Source organism: Sarcophilus harrisii, chromosome 2, assembly GCF_902635505.1.
Source record: "Sarcophilus harrisii chromosome 2, mSarHar1.11, whole genome shotgun sequence".
Taxonomy (NCBI): domain Eukaryota; kingdom Metazoa; phylum Chordata; class Mammalia; order Dasyuromorphia; family Dasyuridae; genus Sarcophilus; species Sarcophilus harrisii.
Genome location: NC_045427.1, coordinates 358,119,715 through 358,138,013, shown reverse-complemented (window position 1 = coordinate 358,138,013; position 18,299 = coordinate 358,119,715). Strand labels below are relative to the sequence as shown.

General features: G+C 32.1%; 1 protein-coding gene across 14 annotated transcripts in view; it reads left to right on the top strand.

The window, feature by feature from the left end:
* The window catches only part of PPP2R5C (protein phosphatase 2 regulatory subunit B'gamma), a 204,500-nt gene that overhangs the window by 65,534 nt on the left and 120,667 nt on the right, over positions 1–18,299 (top strand). For 4 of the 14 annotated variants that reach the window (XM_012550317.3, XM_012550301.3, XM_031953240.1 and 1 more), the window contains exon 1: positions 8,821–9,013. The exons of the other annotated variants lie outside the window; for them this stretch is intronic. In XM_012550317.3, coding sequence (XP_012405771.1) covers positions 8,920–9,013 — 94 coding nt within the window. In that variant the 5' untranslated portion in view covers positions 8,821–8,919. Of the gene's footprint in view, positions 1–8,820; positions 9,014–18,299 lie in introns of those variants that run through there. 14 annotated transcript variants of the gene reach the window in all.

Here is an 18,299-nt window from a genome sequence, read left to right as displayed (position 1 = left end):
CATTCTTTTGGTCCTGTTCATTTCACTTTTCATTATTTCATGAAAGTCTAGCCATGTTTTTCTTAGATTATCAAGCTTTTTTTTAAAATAATTGCTTTTCATTTTCAAAATTAATGACAAAGATAGTTTTTTCAACATTTACCTTTGCAAAACCTTGTGTTCCAAATTTTCCCCCCTTTCCCCTCATTGGTCATTAATTCAGTTCATTTTAATTTTTAGGGATTCTCATACTTGAATGAGGCTTACCACTTCCTGTTCTTTTCTTCCAAAACTTTTACTTCATATTTTGTTCCGTACTTAATGTTTTACAGGTATTAATGTAGTCCTTATCTTTGAACCTCTACTGACAGTTGTTAGGTATTTACTTTTTCTCATGTCGGATTTTTGTTATTGTCTGGATTGCCAATTAACTATATCTCTATAACTTCTTATTGACATCTTAAACTGAATGGACCATAGACATCTTATTTTCAATAGTCACCCTCAAATTAATCTCATTATCTTTCCCTCTAACCCCTTCCTAACCTTTCTTTATTGTTGAACATACCACCATCCTTCCAGTATTCCAGATTCCAAATGCAGGCTCTTGTCACCTCACTCCTGGACTATTTCAGTGACTTGCTATTTGGGTCTCCCTGCCCCAAGTTTCTACTATAGTCTATCTTCCTCTTGAAAGTGATCATCTTAAATATCAGGTTTAATCGTGTCACCCCCTTGTGGTTCATGTCGCTTTCAGGATCAAATATAAAATTCTTGTTTAGCAGTTATCACCTTTCATAACTTGGCCCCCTTCTACCTTTCTTTTTTGGGTGCAGTTGTTTGCTTGTTTTTTTCCCCCATTATTAGGCTATGATTTTCTTGAATAGGGACTGCACTGTCTCTTTGTCTTTATAGCTTCAGCACTTACTGGCACATGGTAATCACTTAATAAATCTTTTTTCACTGATTGATTCACACTTAACAACACTATAAAAATTATGATAAAAGGCCTTGAAAAAAAAGAATTCAAATTTAAATGGAAGCTAAATAATTTAATCCTAATAAATTGATGGGTCAAAGAACAAATCATAAAAGTAATAGGTAACTAAATTGAAGGACCATGATACCAATGAGATAATAACTTTTGAGATGTAATCAAAGTATTCCACAGGCTCAACTCAGTAGACCCTTAATTTGTTTGTTGACTGGTTGATCCTATCAGTTCTTTGGTCCTCCCATATTATGTCAATTATTCATACTTGTTATTTTTAAGTACAAAATAGTATTCCATTACATTTCTACATATCATTATGGTTTTTATTAAATTTTTGTTATTCTGAACTTGATAAATGCCAGTGAACAAGAATGTTATCAAAGAACAAAGTATTGCATGAAACCATGAAGCATTATATACAGTATTTTAAAATATAAATAGAATAAATTCTCATCTGTATTTCAAAAACTGACCTGTTTGTGTTTCCCTCTGAATTTCCTTCTTTCCTTTTTTTTTTTTTTTTTTTTAAATGGGGGAAAGGGAAGGAACAAGCTTTTGTGAACTGCCTAATTATATCTGGCACTATACTAAAGCATTTTTAAAATAGTATCTTATTTGATTCTTAAAACAATCCTAAAAGGTAGATGCTATTATTATGCTCATTTTGTAATTGAGTAAACTGAAGCATAGAGTGGAAGTGACTTGTTGAAGGTCACACAGGTAGTAAATGTCTTGAGGCCATTTTTAAAGTCTAGGTCTTTCTGACTCCAGGACTTCAACTATCTATTGAGCCTTGAATCTGTCATTGGTATTTCCAATCCCTCAGTCTCTTTTCCTTCCTGTCCTTCCCAAGTCAAGGGGTAATTTCCAGTTCTTTGCTATATATGACAGAAAAAGTTGCTATAAATTGTTTTCTTGGTTCTGATTATTTTATTCAGCATTATGTTATATAAGTCTTAAAATTTTTCTTTGAATTCTTCACTTTTAAAGTTTTTTTAAATAGATTTTTATTTGTATATCACATATTTCCCAATGTAGGTCATTTCTTCCATTCACCTAAAGAGCCATCCCTCACCAAAAAAAAATGGAAAAGGGAGGAAAATAGTTCAGCAAAACTAACCAAAACACTAACAAAGTCTGACATTGTCCCTAGTTCTCCATTTCTTCAAAAAAATTTTTTTTAAAAAAGGAATTGCCTTCTCCCATATTTTCTGTTTAGGGTCAAACCCTATCATTACAATTTCATAGTGTTCAGTCTCAGTGTTCTGTTGTTTCATTTTTACATTGTTGTAGTAACTGAGTGTAATTGTTTTTCTTACTTCGCTTTAAATCAGTTGATGTAACTTCCCATGCTTCTCAGTATTCAGAATATTCATTGTACAAGGATGAAGATATCCTGTTACATTCATGTGCCATAATTTGTTAAGCTATTCCACAATTGATTGGCAGCTGATTAGTGTCCAGTTCTTTACTACTACAAAAAGTGTTGCCAGAAATATTTTTTCCATGTATATAGGTCTCTTTATCATTGAACTTTCTTAAGAATATATGTCTAAGCAACGGAATCTCCAACTCAAAAGGGCATGAACAGTTTAGTGATTTTTTTATTGAATGACAAATAGCTTTCCATAATGGTTTGACCAATTTACAATTCCATGAACTTTTCATTAAATGTGTCTTTCTTGGGGCAGTGAGGTGGTGCAGTGGATAGAGAACCAACCTTGAAGTCAGGAGGACCTGAGTTCAAATCTAGCCTCAGACACTTAAAACTTCCTGACTCTGTAAAACCTGGGCAGGTCACTTAACCTTAACCCCAATTGTCTCTGCCCCGCCCCCACCAAAAAAAGTGCCTTTCTTTTTGAAGCATTTCCAACATTTTCTTTTCCCATTTTTTGTCATTTTTGTCAGTTTACCAAACATGAGAGAATTTTGCAGTCTTGGGAACATTGAGATATTATTCTTAATAGTTTGTAATCTTTTTTAGAACTCTTTATCCCTAGCTTATGACCATCTAACTTTTGGAAATGGTTCCTGGTCTTTTATATATGCATTGATTCTCTATGTAACTTGGATGTCAGATCTTTGTTTGATATAAAGATTATATTTCTGACTTGATAGCTTCTCATCTAAATTTCATTGATTTTTGTCATACAAAAGCACATTTTCTGTAATTTAAATGGTCTAAACTATATAAATATTTATATATACATATATTGTATTTAACATATACTTTCACATATTTAACATGTATGGGAATACCTGCCATCTGGGTGAAGGGGTAGAGAAAAGGAGGGGAGAAGTTGGAGCAGAGGTTTTTGTAGGGATCAATGTTGAAGGATTACTATGTTTTGTCGATAAAAAGCTATAATTTTTTAAAAAATTAAATGGTCTGTTTTAAGTTTTCTAATCACCTCAATCTCAGGTTTGGTTAAGAATTCTTGCCTGAGCATTGTCTACATGATCTCATTCTCTTCAAATTTTTTTTAATGATGTGACTTTTATGTTTAGGCCATATGTCCATTTTGAGCTTGTTTTCAAATGTGATATAAGATAGAATGCAAATCCCTTAAGAGCAGAGACTGTTTTATTTTGGTCTTTATATCTCCAATGCCAAACAAACCAAACATCTGTTGTGGTTCAGTCATTTTCAGTTTGTCTTGACTCTTCATGAACCCTCCTTTGGGGTTTTCTTGACAAAAGATATTGGAATGGTTTGCTATCTCCTTTTCCAACTCATTTTACAAATAAGGAAACTGAGACAGATAGGATTAAGTGACTTACTTGGGGTCACATAGCTAACAAGTCTAAGACCAGATTTGAACTCAGGAAGTTAAGTCTAACTTCAGATCTGGCACTCTATCCACTTTGCCACCTCACTGCTCCTACCAGACACACATAAGAGGTACCTAATGCTGATTGGTTGAATTTATGAGATCAGACTTAATTTTTTTGATAAACTGGTTTTCTTATTTTCCAGCAATTCTTACCAAAAAAGGGAGTCTCCAGAAATTTATTTTCTTGGGAATTCTTCCCAGTACTTACTAACTCTGGACTTTTTCCTGTTATTTCTCTTCTTCTTCTTCTTCTTTTTTTTTTTTACTTAGTTTATTCCTAGTTTATTTTTAAGCTAGAACCAAATGACTTTGATAAGTGCTTCTTTAGAATATAGATTGAGATTTGGTAATGAAATGATGTGTACTTTTTCCTTATTTCCCTTGAGTTTTGAAACTTTTTATATTATGTCTACTTCTTTAATGTATCCCTCAATTTGTTTGTCATAGCACTAAAACTGAAAATTTAAGTAATAATGTCATTTTTATTATATTGGAATGGCTCAACCCTGAACAGTGGATACCTCTTTATAAATTGTGTTTTTTCTTCCCAATTTTATTTGCTAGCCTATGCATAAAATTTTATTTAAATACTTAGTATATTCCAGACCAAAATCATTCATGGTTATCCTTGTTTTATATCATACTTCCATGTTTATAATCATGCTCTCTATTGATTCTGTAGAGTGTTTTTTTTTTAGTATACCACAATGTAATTTGCAAATATAGATAATTTTTACCCCTTTACAGATGGTTACTCCTCTGGTTTTGTTCTTATTTCTATAACTAGTATTTTTATAATGCTGTCAAATAACATGGAAAGAAAGTGAGCACATATCCATACTTTATCCATATCGGGAAACTTGCTAGTATTTTTTCCATTTCATTATTTATTTCAGAACATTGCTAGTTCATATTTTTAAATGTATGCTTTCCACTCATATTAAATATCTCTTCTCAACTTTCTTTTGACACTTTAAAAATTTTTTTATTTTTAATTTATGAAATATAACAAGCATTTTCATAACATAAAACTAAAAAAATATAAAACTGCAAATCTGCTGGTACAACTTGCTTTTCCTTTCAAATATACAACAAAATTATATAATATTTTCCTTTTTGTCCCCCCTCTACCTCCTAGAGATGATTACCATTAGACACAAATGGTTTCTCTCATATCAGGTTTATCAGATAAAGGTCTCATATCTAAATTATATGAAAAACTTTGTCAAATCTTTAAAAAGTCATTCCCAATTGATAAATGGTCAAAGGGTATGAACAGGCAATTTTCCAGTGAAGAAATAAAAATAATTTGTAGTCACATAAAAAATACTCTAATTCATTATTGATTAGAGAAATACAAAGTAAAACAGCTTTGAGATATTATTTTACACCTATCAAATTGGCTAAAATGATAAAAGGGGGAAAGTGAAAAATGTTGGAGAGGATTGATTTGTGGAATTGTGAAATGATCTAACTACTTTGGAAAGCAGAAGAGGAATTATGCCCCAAAAATTCTTTTTGGAGAATGGTTAAACAAACATATGTATATGAAAATGATAGAATACAGTTGTGCTGTAAAAAATACTGAAACAGTTTCATAGAAACATGAAAAACTGGTATGACGTGAGGAGAACCAGCAGAATTTATAAAACAATAAAAATGTAAAAATCAAATAACTTTCAAAGACTCATGACTTTTGATCAATGCAGTTATCTATTAGATTTCCAAAGTATCATTGATGAAGCATAGTTGCTATTACCTACTGACAGGAGTGATTCTATGCAGAATGTTTTATAACACATACACATATATATGTATAACAAGATAATATAAATATAACATAAATAATATGCTTACTATTTATATTACATATTATAAACACTATAAATAATAATACAAAACAATATAATAATGTAACTGTATTTGTGTATATATATGCACAAATATATTATTATATTATTTTTTCTGATTATGCTTGTACATTAAAATTTAAAGAATCAGGAGGGAAAAAAAAGAAGAAAAAATGAACATAGCATGTGTTGATTTACATTCAGTCTCCATAGTTCTCTCCCTATATGCAGATGACATTTTCTATCCAAAATTTATTAAGATTGCCTTGGATCACTGAACCTCTGAGAAGAACCAAGTCTCATAGTTGATCATAGCACAATCTTGCTGTTACTATGTACAATGTATCCTGGTTCTGTTTGTTCTTCAAGGGTCAGTTTGTATAAATCTTTCCAGACCTTTCTAAAAATCAACTCATTTTTTTATAGAACAGTAGTAGTCCATTACTTTCATATACCATAATTTATTCATCATTCCCTAATTAATGGGCATTTGCTCATTTTCCAATTCTTTGCCACCACAAAAAGGACCGACTACAAGCCTTTTTGCATTTGTGTGTCCTTTTCCCTCCTTTATCATTCCTTTGGGAAACAGACCTAGTAGAGACACTACTGAACTAATGTTCTCTAGTTCTTCTTTGGTCATAAATTTCTCCCTTCTCCAAAGATCTGATAGGTAAACTATCCTTTGTTCTCCTAATTTGTTTATGGTATCACCCATTATGCCCTTATCATGTACCTATTTTGACCTCATTTTGGTATGGGCTATGAGATGTAGTTCTATGCTGAGTTTCTAACATTATTTTCCAGTTTTCCAATTTTTGAATTGTGAGTGTGAAATTGTGAGTTCTTATGTCAGAAGCTGGAGTTTGGGGGATTATCAAACATTAAATTACTGTAATCACTGATTATCATGTGTATGTATCATGTGTATCTAATCCACTGGTCCACCACTCTATTTCTTAGCCAATACCAAATGGTTTTTGATGAGTGCTGCTCATCCTCCCTTTATTTTTTTTTGGTCCCACTAATTCCCTTGCTATTCTTGACCTTTTCTTCTTCCAGATGAATTTTATTATTTTTTCTAGCTCTATAAAATAATTCTTTGGCAGTTGGTCTACTTAAACAAGTAGACCAATTTAAATAGAATTGTGATTTTTATTATATTAGCTTGGCTTGCCCATCAGTAATTGATATTTCCCAGTTGTTTATATCGGAACTTCCCTTTTTTGTAAAGAAATAATACTTTAGACTTCTTAGGAGGAGTACATTCTAAAATCCTTAACTACATCTCATGTTTATTTCTATAGGATTTGTAATTTAAAGGGATAGTATGTGGTTTTTTTTTTTAATTTCCAAAAAGTAATGACATGTTTAGCCAGTATAAGAGAACAGAGATAGTATTGCATAGTGAAAAGAGAGAGCTTATATATTAATCATTGACACCTTGGCCATTGAAATTTCATATCTGGTATTTAAAAAATAAGAAGAATGGGAGGATTAATCTGTTAATTCTCAAAAAAAATATTTTAATGCCAATATTTCTCACTGGTATGACTTGTTTTGTGTTCTGATTTCCCTAATTTAAAATATTTTGTTAAATTATGCAAAAAGGAAAATTGTTTGGGGGCGAACATTTTTCATGTTTGTCCAGATTGTATTCTTTTGACTTTTCTATCATTTTTTACCTACATTTTGTACATTTTGCATTGTGGGTTAAAAGCACAATTTTTGATAGGATAGTATTTTCAGCCTTGATATAACTTTATCTTTTTCCATAATTTTTATTATTCACATCATAAATTTTGACTTTTTCCCACTGGGAATAGGCAACTAAATGTTATTTTAATGCATGTTAACATTTTCAAACAGCAGATCACTTCAGGTTTAGCCCAAAATAATTTTTAAAAGATAAATGTTTCTTTTTTGACATTTTAAATTAAAAAAAAAACCCAAAGAGAATTAATGTTATACTGTGGCAAGATATTAAATTTTTTTTTACATTTACAAATTCTAATAATTAAACAATATAGTAAATCTCTAAATAAAAACCTAAAATTTAAACTGTTTGCATTTTGAAGAAAATTCTATATACTTTAACAAATAATATATTTGCTATATTTCCTTCAGAATTTGTCCATATATTTGTCATTTTTTTATAGCTGTCAATGTTATTTTGCTTTGTATGCTTTGTAGATTTTTCCAAATTTTCTTACTCTTTTTATGTCATTTATCCTACTTCTTCCCAATCATCAGATATTTAACTTATAGGTGTTTTGCTATCAGAATACATAATTACGAATATTTTATATGAATATTTTTTCTTTTTAAATCATCTTTTGGTTGTATTTCTCGCAATAGAATAATTGGTTCAGTTTTAATTATTAGCATAACAAAATACTTCACAATCGATTCTAGTGAATAGTCGAAGGAACCTCTTAACTCTATATTTAACTTTGACAGCTGTCTTAGAAAATCCTGGATCCTTAGAAAACTAGTGGTTTTATATTGATTTGCCTGCTGTTTTACAGAAGGGGGAGGTAAAGGAGGTAAAGGGAGAAAAAAAATTGGAATTCAAAACCTTACAAAAATGAATGTTGAAAACCATCTTTACTTGTAATTGGAAAATAATATCCCATTATGAAACTAGTGGTTTAAAGAAAAATAGCTTGTTACCACCTGGTGGTGGTGAAGAGTGGACAAATACCCAAATTTATAAGCTTGTATTTCATATATTTTTAATGGCAATTTAAGTCTAGACTACATAAATATTAAGTATATTGTTCACCCGAGACTTACTAGAAATAAATTGTGTGCCAAGTACTTGCCAATAAAATCATTTAGGAACAATAAATATTAAAAATCTAAAGTTTTCAAGTAATTTTCTCAGCCTACTTCCTTCTGATCACCAGTTGTTTGTTTTGTGGAGCTATAATAACTAATCATTTGTTCAGTCACTAAAATGACTTTTAAATAATACAATCATTGTTTAAAAGTTTCCGACTTATTGCAGGAAGTCAAAATATGTGCAAGTTTCTAATACACACTGACAAACAGAAAGCTTTTTCCATTTGCAATTTTTAGTGTCATTTTAAGTTGCTGCTTTTAGCCAATCAGATTTCTCAGTGCCTGCTGACATCACTAACTAGCCAGTTCCCTCCAGCTGCAGAGAGCTTCAGTTTGTCTCTCTTTTTTTTTTTTTAAACTAAAATGGAGGCTGGTTTCTTGCCTTAAGGAGTACATTGCCTTTCCTGCTGAAGCCTAGATGTTGACATGTAATAAAGCTAGCAGCAGGATGGTGGTGGATGCAGCTAATTCCAATGGGCCTTTCCAGCCCGTTGCCCTTTTACATATTAGAGGTAAGTTATTGTGTGTATATTTTAGTGAATTGTAACCTTCTGTGGTCAGTTAATAAATGGCTATTGTGCTTCAGATAAGAAAAGCAGGAAGTCCTTTGTGCCGGAATCCATTTAATTTCGCTTCAGATTTAGCCATATAAAATCGAGTGTGCAATGTTAGTTTGATTTTTTAAGTACTACTTACAGATTTTAAGAATTCAGAGAGACATTGCATGCATAGTTAAAAGCTGGTTTTACTGCTCTCTGCTGTCTCTCCCCATCCCCCTTTCAAGGCTGTGCTGATGTCAAAGGATGTGAAGTCACCAGCTCAGTGAGGTGGGGGGCAGGGCAAAGCTAAGTTATCAGTAAGCAGAGTTTAACAAGTAACATTTATGTTGTTTGATACTATAAAGGTTTCTTCAGGCACATCGGTCCACAGGATTAAATATGGTTTGTAACTGAAAAATAGCTAGCATTTATTTTCAAATAACTTTATTCACAAAGGGTTCGTCCGGGTCTCCCTGCACCTTCTCCTTCCTCGATCAGATCTCTAAAGATATATATATCCATGTATGCTTTAAAATGTTGAAATGATATTGTTTCTAAAATATTTAATATTTTTGTCATTTAAAAGCATAACTCCTTTAGTGTGTGAAGAGAAAATAGTGTATTACACCCTGCAAATCTTAAATTATGATTAGTCTTTAAATTTTGAAGCAGCAACAAGTTTTTAGGGTCCTTTAGAAAACTGCATTAGTTCACGCACCCCCTTTTGTGTTTTACTGATTTTATGTTCGCTACCTTTCAAAAAATAGAATTTTAAAAGGAAAATTAGGCATACAGAATATAAACCCTTCAGAATAGTTTATATATATGAGTTGTTGGGTTTTTTGTTTGGTGATTTTTAGGGTTCTTTTTTTTTTTTTTTTTTTTTAACATTTTAAAGATTTTCCAAATGTACATTTTAATGTTTTTTATTTGTTGAGGATGAATGATAGACACTAGACTTTGTAAAAATTATTTTTGAAATTCATGGCATCCTATATAGACTAGTCATGTCCTTTATTAATAGAAAAGCTGTACTTTTTAGACTAAATCTTTAAGGACCTGTGCTAAGATAGGGTGGGGGAAAGATTTCTAGGTGACTAATAGCCTGTATGACTAAAATGCCGGACAAGATTTTTCAGATTCTAGGGTGTATCCAAAGAAGACTAAAACCATATGAATACAGTATCTCTTGATTCAAAATGGGTGGTGTGAATTTAAAATGACCAGAGTGTAAAAAATAAGATTTTTTTTTTTTTTTTTAGTGGTGCCCAAAGGGAAAACCTTAACAAAATCTGTAGGCATTTTAGATGGTCTGGTAGGATGAAGAAGAGTAAAATGTGTTGTTTTTAGGATTTGTCAGTCCCTAGATAATTATTGAATCACTTGAGGGTGTGTGTGTGTGTGTGTGTGTGTGTGTGTGTGTGACACACATAGTATGATTGCATTGTACTTATCAGGTACATATTTTATTGCATTTATAATGTAAATCATAATTTTTTGCTTATGGTTTTATTAAGTTTTATTAAAAACTACTATGTCCTGAAAAATATTTGAAAGATGAAATAGATGTTAGTGATAGTTTATTTTATTTAACAGATTAATATTTAGGACCTGAAAGACTTCCCCCATTAATAAATTAGAAAGGAAGATTAACTCAGTAAAAGCAGTCAGAAAGGGTAACACTTTTTTAAAAAGTCCAGCTCTAAATTTATTTTAAACTATGAAATAATTATTCATCTCAGAAAAATAAGAGTTGCTCTTGGAAAGTATTTTTATTAAGTCCTTGGTCTATGATTAAATTCTTGCATATAAAAATAAAAACTCTTCTTGGACATGGGACCACACCTTAAAATAGAAAATTAGTTCATTGACAGTTTTTATGAAGGGTTTAAGATTTTTGACAGTCCCTTCCTTCTGAACACATATTTTTTCTTACCTAACTCACCTGTTCTTTTAACATCTGAAACATCAACACCCATTTATCTCTTACCCCATGAGTAAATCTTAGGGTTTGTCCTAGGACTTCTTCACTTTTTTCTTTCTATTCTTCTGATGAGCTCATCAGCTCCCATGGATTAAATTATCTCCATCAAATTAGCTCCCAAAGCTATAAATCTAGTTCTAATCTCTCTCCCAAGTCCTGCTCCCCCCCCCAAGACCAACTACCTACTGGACATCTCTTCCTGGATAGTCCTTCAGTATGTCTACAGTAGAATTGATCATCTTTTCCTTTGAACTTACCCCTCCTCTAAACTTACCTAACATGATTGAGGGCACTCTCATCCTTTAAGTCACATAGGTTAGTAACCTTATAGTCATGCTTAACTCTTCCCCTCTTCATTACTTCCACATCCAATCATTTACTAGATTCTCCTGATGTAGCCTCTACAACAGCTTTCATATATTTGCACTTCTAGTTCAAATCTTTATTTTTCTTTGATTATTGTAATGGTTTCCTAATTAATATCTCTACTTCCAATCTACCCTGGCCACAATTGCCGAAATCATCTTTTTAGGTAAGAGTTCTTTCTGTGTCATTCCTCTGCTTAGAATCTTTCAGATTCTGGTTTTTAAGGTCCTATACAATATGGCTATGATCTACCTTTCGGGATTTCCTTTCATACTCTGCATTCCAGTAAAACTGGACAAATAGCTGTTTTTTAAACTCAGCCTTCCATCTTCTACCTCAGTGCATTTGTATGAGTTGTACACTCTCTCCGACCAGGAACTTAGTCCTTCAGTTGTTCACCTCAGTATCTTTTTCTTCTTTCAATATTGGTTTGGTTTCTGTCTTTACAATGATACCTCCCTGTTGGTGCTCTTTCTTCAAATTTGAATTTATAATGCCTGGCAAATATTAAATAGTAAAATATTGATTGATTATCTGTACATGTTATGTCTCTCCTCTCCTCCCCACTTCTACAGTAAAATTAGTTGTCTTGGGGGCAAGGTCTATTTTCTTGTATACCTAGCATATACCTAGTTTAATGTTGAATTTAGTTGAATTGATTTAGAGCAGATCTAAGTTCTCATAATTCCATGCTAACATTGATCCAGATTTCATGCCAGATGATGGATATCATTTTCTGGGATGACAATTGATTTTAGATACCTGCATGTCATGATGAATGAATTAATGAAAAGGCATTTATTATATACAACACACGTGCCAAGCTCCAGGGATACAAATAGGAAAAGCTAGACAGCCTCTGCTTTCAAGGAGCAGTTTCATTGGAGAAGGTAACACATAAAAGTTTAGCTGTGGGCAGATGGAAAAGCCTGAAAGTTCTTAAAAGTCCAGGGGTATGGCAACAGAACACCCGGAGGATCTTAAGTTACTTAATAGTTTGGGAGTGCTGTGGAGCCATAGACATGTCATCTACCATCTCATCAGGACGATTGGGGGTTGTTGAATTCCATTTCGTTCAAACTCTCTTGGATAGTTAAATAACAGGCAAGGTTATAGGGTCCTCCTAAAGGATAGTTGGCGTATTTAAAAAAAAAAAAAAAAAAAAAAAAAAAAGAATTATAGCTTTTTTAGAGTTTTACAGTCAGATAGCTAGCTTATTTTAAGCTCCTATTTCATCAAAACCCCAAAGTAAAGGAAATAAAACATCTAATCTTTTGAGGCTTCATAGTCCATGTGAGAACCAGAAGCCTATGATTTATGCCATTGTTGAAGGAGGAAGAGGAGACTATTTGGCATTTATATACCCTTTTAAGATTTGTAGCAACCCGGAGAGGTTCCTTTAAGGCCAGTAACATAAGTTGACATATTCCTTGCTTCCCCTCAACTACTTTAAGATCCTTCCTCTTTGACTATCATCTTCACCTTCTCTTCTTCAAAATTTACTACATCCAATCTAGATTTTTTTTTTTGCTTTTATCTTTGGATCACTAAGTCACTCTCCTGGATTCCTTCTATTAAGTTCAATACCTACCTCCATCTTCTCCATACCATCCCTTTTCCCCTTTGAACATCCTAGCTTCACAATTCCTGTCTCTTCAACTCCTATGGACTTCTATTTCCTTTCTACTCCTGTCTACTTTCTACAATCTCACATAGATTGATTATATCTTACACTTGACCCTAGTTGGAACTCTGTCTTGAGCGTTAGTGCTCTGAAAAATTATGAGGAGTTTACTAAGTCCATAGTACAGTACAGTATAGTATGGATGGTGAGAAAGTGCTGCTGTTAACCATAGAACATTTTAAATCATTATAAAGGTGAGAAAACATATACCATTTACTCCGTGTATATTCAGCCCCTCTTAAAAACATTTGAGTGTTTTTCCCTTTTTCTCTGCCCCAGGATCTAGTTTTGTATTGAATATTCCTCATTGTTTTAAAACCTGATAGAGAAGCAAATATTAGTCAGATCAGAAAGAATTGAATGTCAGAAGTGGGAGATAGAAAGAAAATGAGAAATCCTTTCTTAGTTTTTGAGAAAGGAGTTTTTTGTTTTTGAGAAAGGAGTTGATCCTTCTTTCTCAGTTTTTGTTTTTAGTCTTTCTAAACCAGGTTACTTTTTTATCTTTGTCCTATTGCCTTCTCTTTGCACTGTGAACCAGAAATGGTAATAGGTTCTTTCTTCTGGGTGATGAATATTTACCTTTTTAATCAGTTATTGATTATCATTTAAATTGTTCTAATTTAAGAAATAGAACAATTTTAAAATAAATTTTTTGTTATTATGAATCTTACTATCTACCACAAAGGAATTGGTGGCAGAGTAGACAAATTTAGGATTGTTCATTAACCTTTCTTTTTAATCAGTTTTTTAAAGAAAATTTTTAAAAACTTGAAACTCTAAGGAGAAATGGTCATGATCCATTTCCAGACACTACAGTGGTTAAATTTTGAATGCTTTTTTTCCTTGAGAGAGAGTTAAGAGGGAAAAGAGAAAGGAGAACAATATCCTCCTTTTTTCCCCTCTAAACCAGAATGTCACTGAAAGATCCAACCACCAAAAAGTAAATCTAATTTTATGCTATTCTCTGTATCAATTCAACAAAGAATATGCCTTCTCTCAGACATACATTTTTTAAAATAATTGTACTTTTTTCAGTGGTGAAATGAAAGCTGAATTCTAGTGATTCAATATATATAACATTTTTCTTTTGTTAATTTTCTTTATGATACCTAAGAGTAAATCAAATGAAAATTAAATAGTTCACTGGGAATTCATATTTTTTTGTGTGAATACAGTCCTTTTGGTCTTATATTCAGAAGAATTGGTTCTTTTGGAGCATGAATTCTTAACCCTTTTGTATCATAAATATCTGTGACAGTCTAAAGTCTATGGGATTCTCAGAATGATGCTTACATTCATAATTAAAGGAAATGCTAAATTTCTGTTAGCAGTCAGTAAAAATAAAGATGAGATTTTTTTTTTCCTCATTCAAGTTTATGAATTCCTTAAAATATGTCCATGGACATAAAATATGTCCATGGAAAATATAGAAGTAAAATAAAGAAGCAAATTCTTCTCAAAATTTTCTCAATGTAATGTGGTAGAAATAGCACTGGATTTGTGAAAAGGGAATGAGAGTTTAGCTCTGCTACTCATTAGCTCGCTATGTATGATCATGACCAAATAACTTAATGTGTCTGTAAGACGGGGAGGAAAGAGGGAGGGAGGGAAGGAGATGTGTGTGTGTGTGTGTGTGTGTGTGTGTGTGTGTGTTTTGGTTTGTTTGGTTTTTTTTTTAAGGAAAGAGCTGTGTAAATATTATAGTGATGTAACTGTGAATTTTTCTTTGAAGTAACCTTAGCAGTAGGTCATATAGTCCAAACTTGCCACTTGGTCAGGCATACATGGTGGTACATAATAGGATCTGGACTTTAACCCCAGTTCTCTGACACTAGGCTCAGTCTCCATGCAGAAGAAAGAAAAAAAAAAGAGTATGATAAAAATAGTTTTGTTCTGTTGTCCTGGGAGAGGAAGAGATGCCAAAGGGCAATGCATCAGACAGCACAGCAGTGTATTTTAAACTTGGCACTTTAAGGAATTCCCAAAGAACATGTTTGTGATTGTTATTTAACATCATAACTTGCAAGCCTCAAAAAAGAGAGGAATAAATAGTTGCTAAATTACACACTTAGTATGTTTTTCAACATTTAACTTTTTTTATGAAACAGCACATTAGACTATAGGTTATATATAATTCAGTATTCATATTTAAAGCATAATTTATAAATTGATTTTAGGTAATAAATATATCTATGAATTAAGTATATATACATAGTATATACATATAGTATGTACTAGGCATATTTGGTGAAGGGGGGGGTATGGAACTTTATAGATAAAATTGTTACTCTTTTAGCAATTTTTGGTAGTATTTGGTACCTGATCATACAAGCAGGTATTGTTGAATTCATCATTATCTTTGTCATAACTTGGTGAAAAAGTGCTATGTTAAGATACAATTTCCCAGCTTTCTATACTTCCTGTGGAAAGTCAGGTTAAAATGTGGCTACAAAAAAGATTTGAGGAGCTTCAAAAAATATTTCAAGAAGTATTTCAAGAATTGTCACTGCTGAGAGAAAGACAGAGAACTGCAAAGAAAAACCATCCTTGGAAAGACATTTGTTAAAGTTTATAGTTACACATTATAACAACTAAATTTGATTTTTATTTTAGATACTTAAGAGATGCAATGCAGTGGAAAAGTTCTGGATATGGAATCCAAGACTCAAGAACATGGGTTCAAATTCTGACTACTGCTAACCTCCTATGTTATTAGAAAAGTCATATAATCTCTCTGGACCTCATCTCATGGGTTCTTAATGTGGAATCTATGAACTTTGGATGAAGGAAAAAATATCTATTTTCACTACCACCCTGAAATTTAGCATTTCCTTCAATAATTTAAAACAATACTGTGAAGGATCCATGGGCTTCCTCAGAATAAGTCTGTAACTCACAAAAAGTGAAGAACCCCTAGAATAGGTGAACTTTCATTTTTTTTCCAGTTCTAAATCTGTGATCTTATGAGTATTTGTAAATCAACATTTTTTTCTAGGACAGGCAGAAAAACACATGAAGAGAGGAACCTTATAGGATTTTAAATTTAGACCAAGGAGGCACTTAAAGGTCATTGAGTCCAAGAAACTGAAATTCAGAGAGGTTGCGATTTGTGTCTTTATTTTATCAAGAAAACCCACACAAACAACTCTTTTTTTGGGGGGAAAGGGTGTCGTCCTCAGTAAAAGTGTAAATAGATCCTGAAACTAAAAAATTTAGGAACTTCTATTTTAGGACAAGACAATTTTCTACTTCTTTTGGTAATTTTTCTTGATAATTGGTCATAGCCGTGTTCAAGATACACTTTAAAATGACTCTCAGGTTACTTTCTCAGTTTATATGCTTTCACTTACTGTACTCCAGTTAAGAATGGTTTGGATTTTTTCTTCAAAGTGTATTTATTACATTGACTTAAGCATTTGAAAGCTTATCTCCCATTGTTTTGTCTATTTTTGTAGCTTATCCCTACTGACTTAATATTTAATAATGTAAGAGTTTACGTGTCATTTGCAACCCTGAAAATGCTACTATATACTCCTAAATTATTTACAAAATTCTTGTGAGAAACTCTGCGCTAATATTTGGGGGAACCCACTATTTGTAACGTCTTTAGTTTGTAGAATACTTACTTGTTTGTCCCTACTCTTATTTATTTCTCCAACTCTATCCAGTTCTACCTATACTTATTCCCTTGGTGACACTATATTTTTCTAATATTTAATTCCTAGTGGGGTCTTCATTTGCATATATAGAATAATAGTAGCTGACATTTATGTAATGCTCTATGGTTTGCAAAACTATATATTATTTATGATGATGTCTTTAGAAGCAAATTGTTTAACTAGTTTCATGATAAAATTATCAAAGAATTGTTCATAGAAATAGAAAAAAGGTTTGTTCATGGAAGATTTTGTCTGTAATTAAACTTAAGATAATTTTAGACATCACATTCCTACAGTTATTTTTAAATGCATTTTAACTGATTTTCATTGGTTTTAAATTATTTAAGTGCCACAGGTCAAATCCTATTAATTTCTTTTCAGGAAGAATTTTGTGGTTTTAAATACTGTTTGAATTAAATGGAGTACCATTTGAGACTTAGAAATATTTTAAAGGATCTTTCATCATTCTTAATCTCTGTCATGATGAGATCCTAAAATGAAAAAGCAGTCCATGAATGAAGGAGTATAAAACAGATGATGTGTTGGAAGGAAAGTCTTAACTAAGAAATGCATATTGGGGAGTGGTATGGTAGCTGAGGGAGAAACAGGTTGGAGGCTGTATTATATTTAGTGACTTTGAATAATATCTCAGTAACAAATATGTGAGTTATTTATTACCTAAATTAAGGAGCATTGAAATGTTTTTAAGCAAGGGATTGACCTGTTCCAGACTGCTTTAGGAAAGTTAGTCCTCTGTGAGTTGATGCTAGGTGAAATGTACTTTTACAAAGTAACAGCAATATTGTAAGGTGAAAATTGCGAATACTTAGCTGTTCTCAGCAATACAATGATATAAGACAACTCTGAAGGGCTAATGGAAAATGCTATCCTTAACCCAGAAAAAGAAATGGTGGTATTTGAATATAGATTGGAGCATACTTTTAAAAATGTTTTATTTTTTAGTTTTTGGTTGGGGTTTGGAAGGGCATTTGGGTGAAGGGAATCTATGTTTATTATTTGGGGGGTAGGGGAAGGAGGGAGAGAGTATGGATTGTTAAAACAAGTGTTAATTGTTTAAAATTACTAAATTTGTTTAGTAAAAATTGTTTAAAATACTAAATTTAATATATAGATAAATAGATTTTGCTGGGGGGGGGGGGGGGCAAAAAGAAAGATTAGTCCAGTTACTATATATAAAATATATTGGAGATGGAGAAAAAAAGACAGCAAGACCAATAAGAACTATTGCACTAGTGGAAGTGAAAGGTCATAAGAACCTGGTAGTTGAGGGGAGGAGACAGATGGGGAAGAAAAGAGATGGATGTATTCAGTTTACTTAAACAAATGTATAAGTACTTATTTCATTCCAGAACCAATAGTAAAGTCCTACTCTGATTTTTTTCATTATGTTGTTGATAGGGTATGGTCTTCTTAAGGTCTAGCTTTAGCCAAGCTAGAAAGGCTAAGAAACAAAGACTGTTCTTTTTCATCCAAGCATTAGCCTAGCTAAATTCCTAAGGGTCTCATTCCAAGGAGTTTGGATAGCAGATAATTAAATTTTTTGGT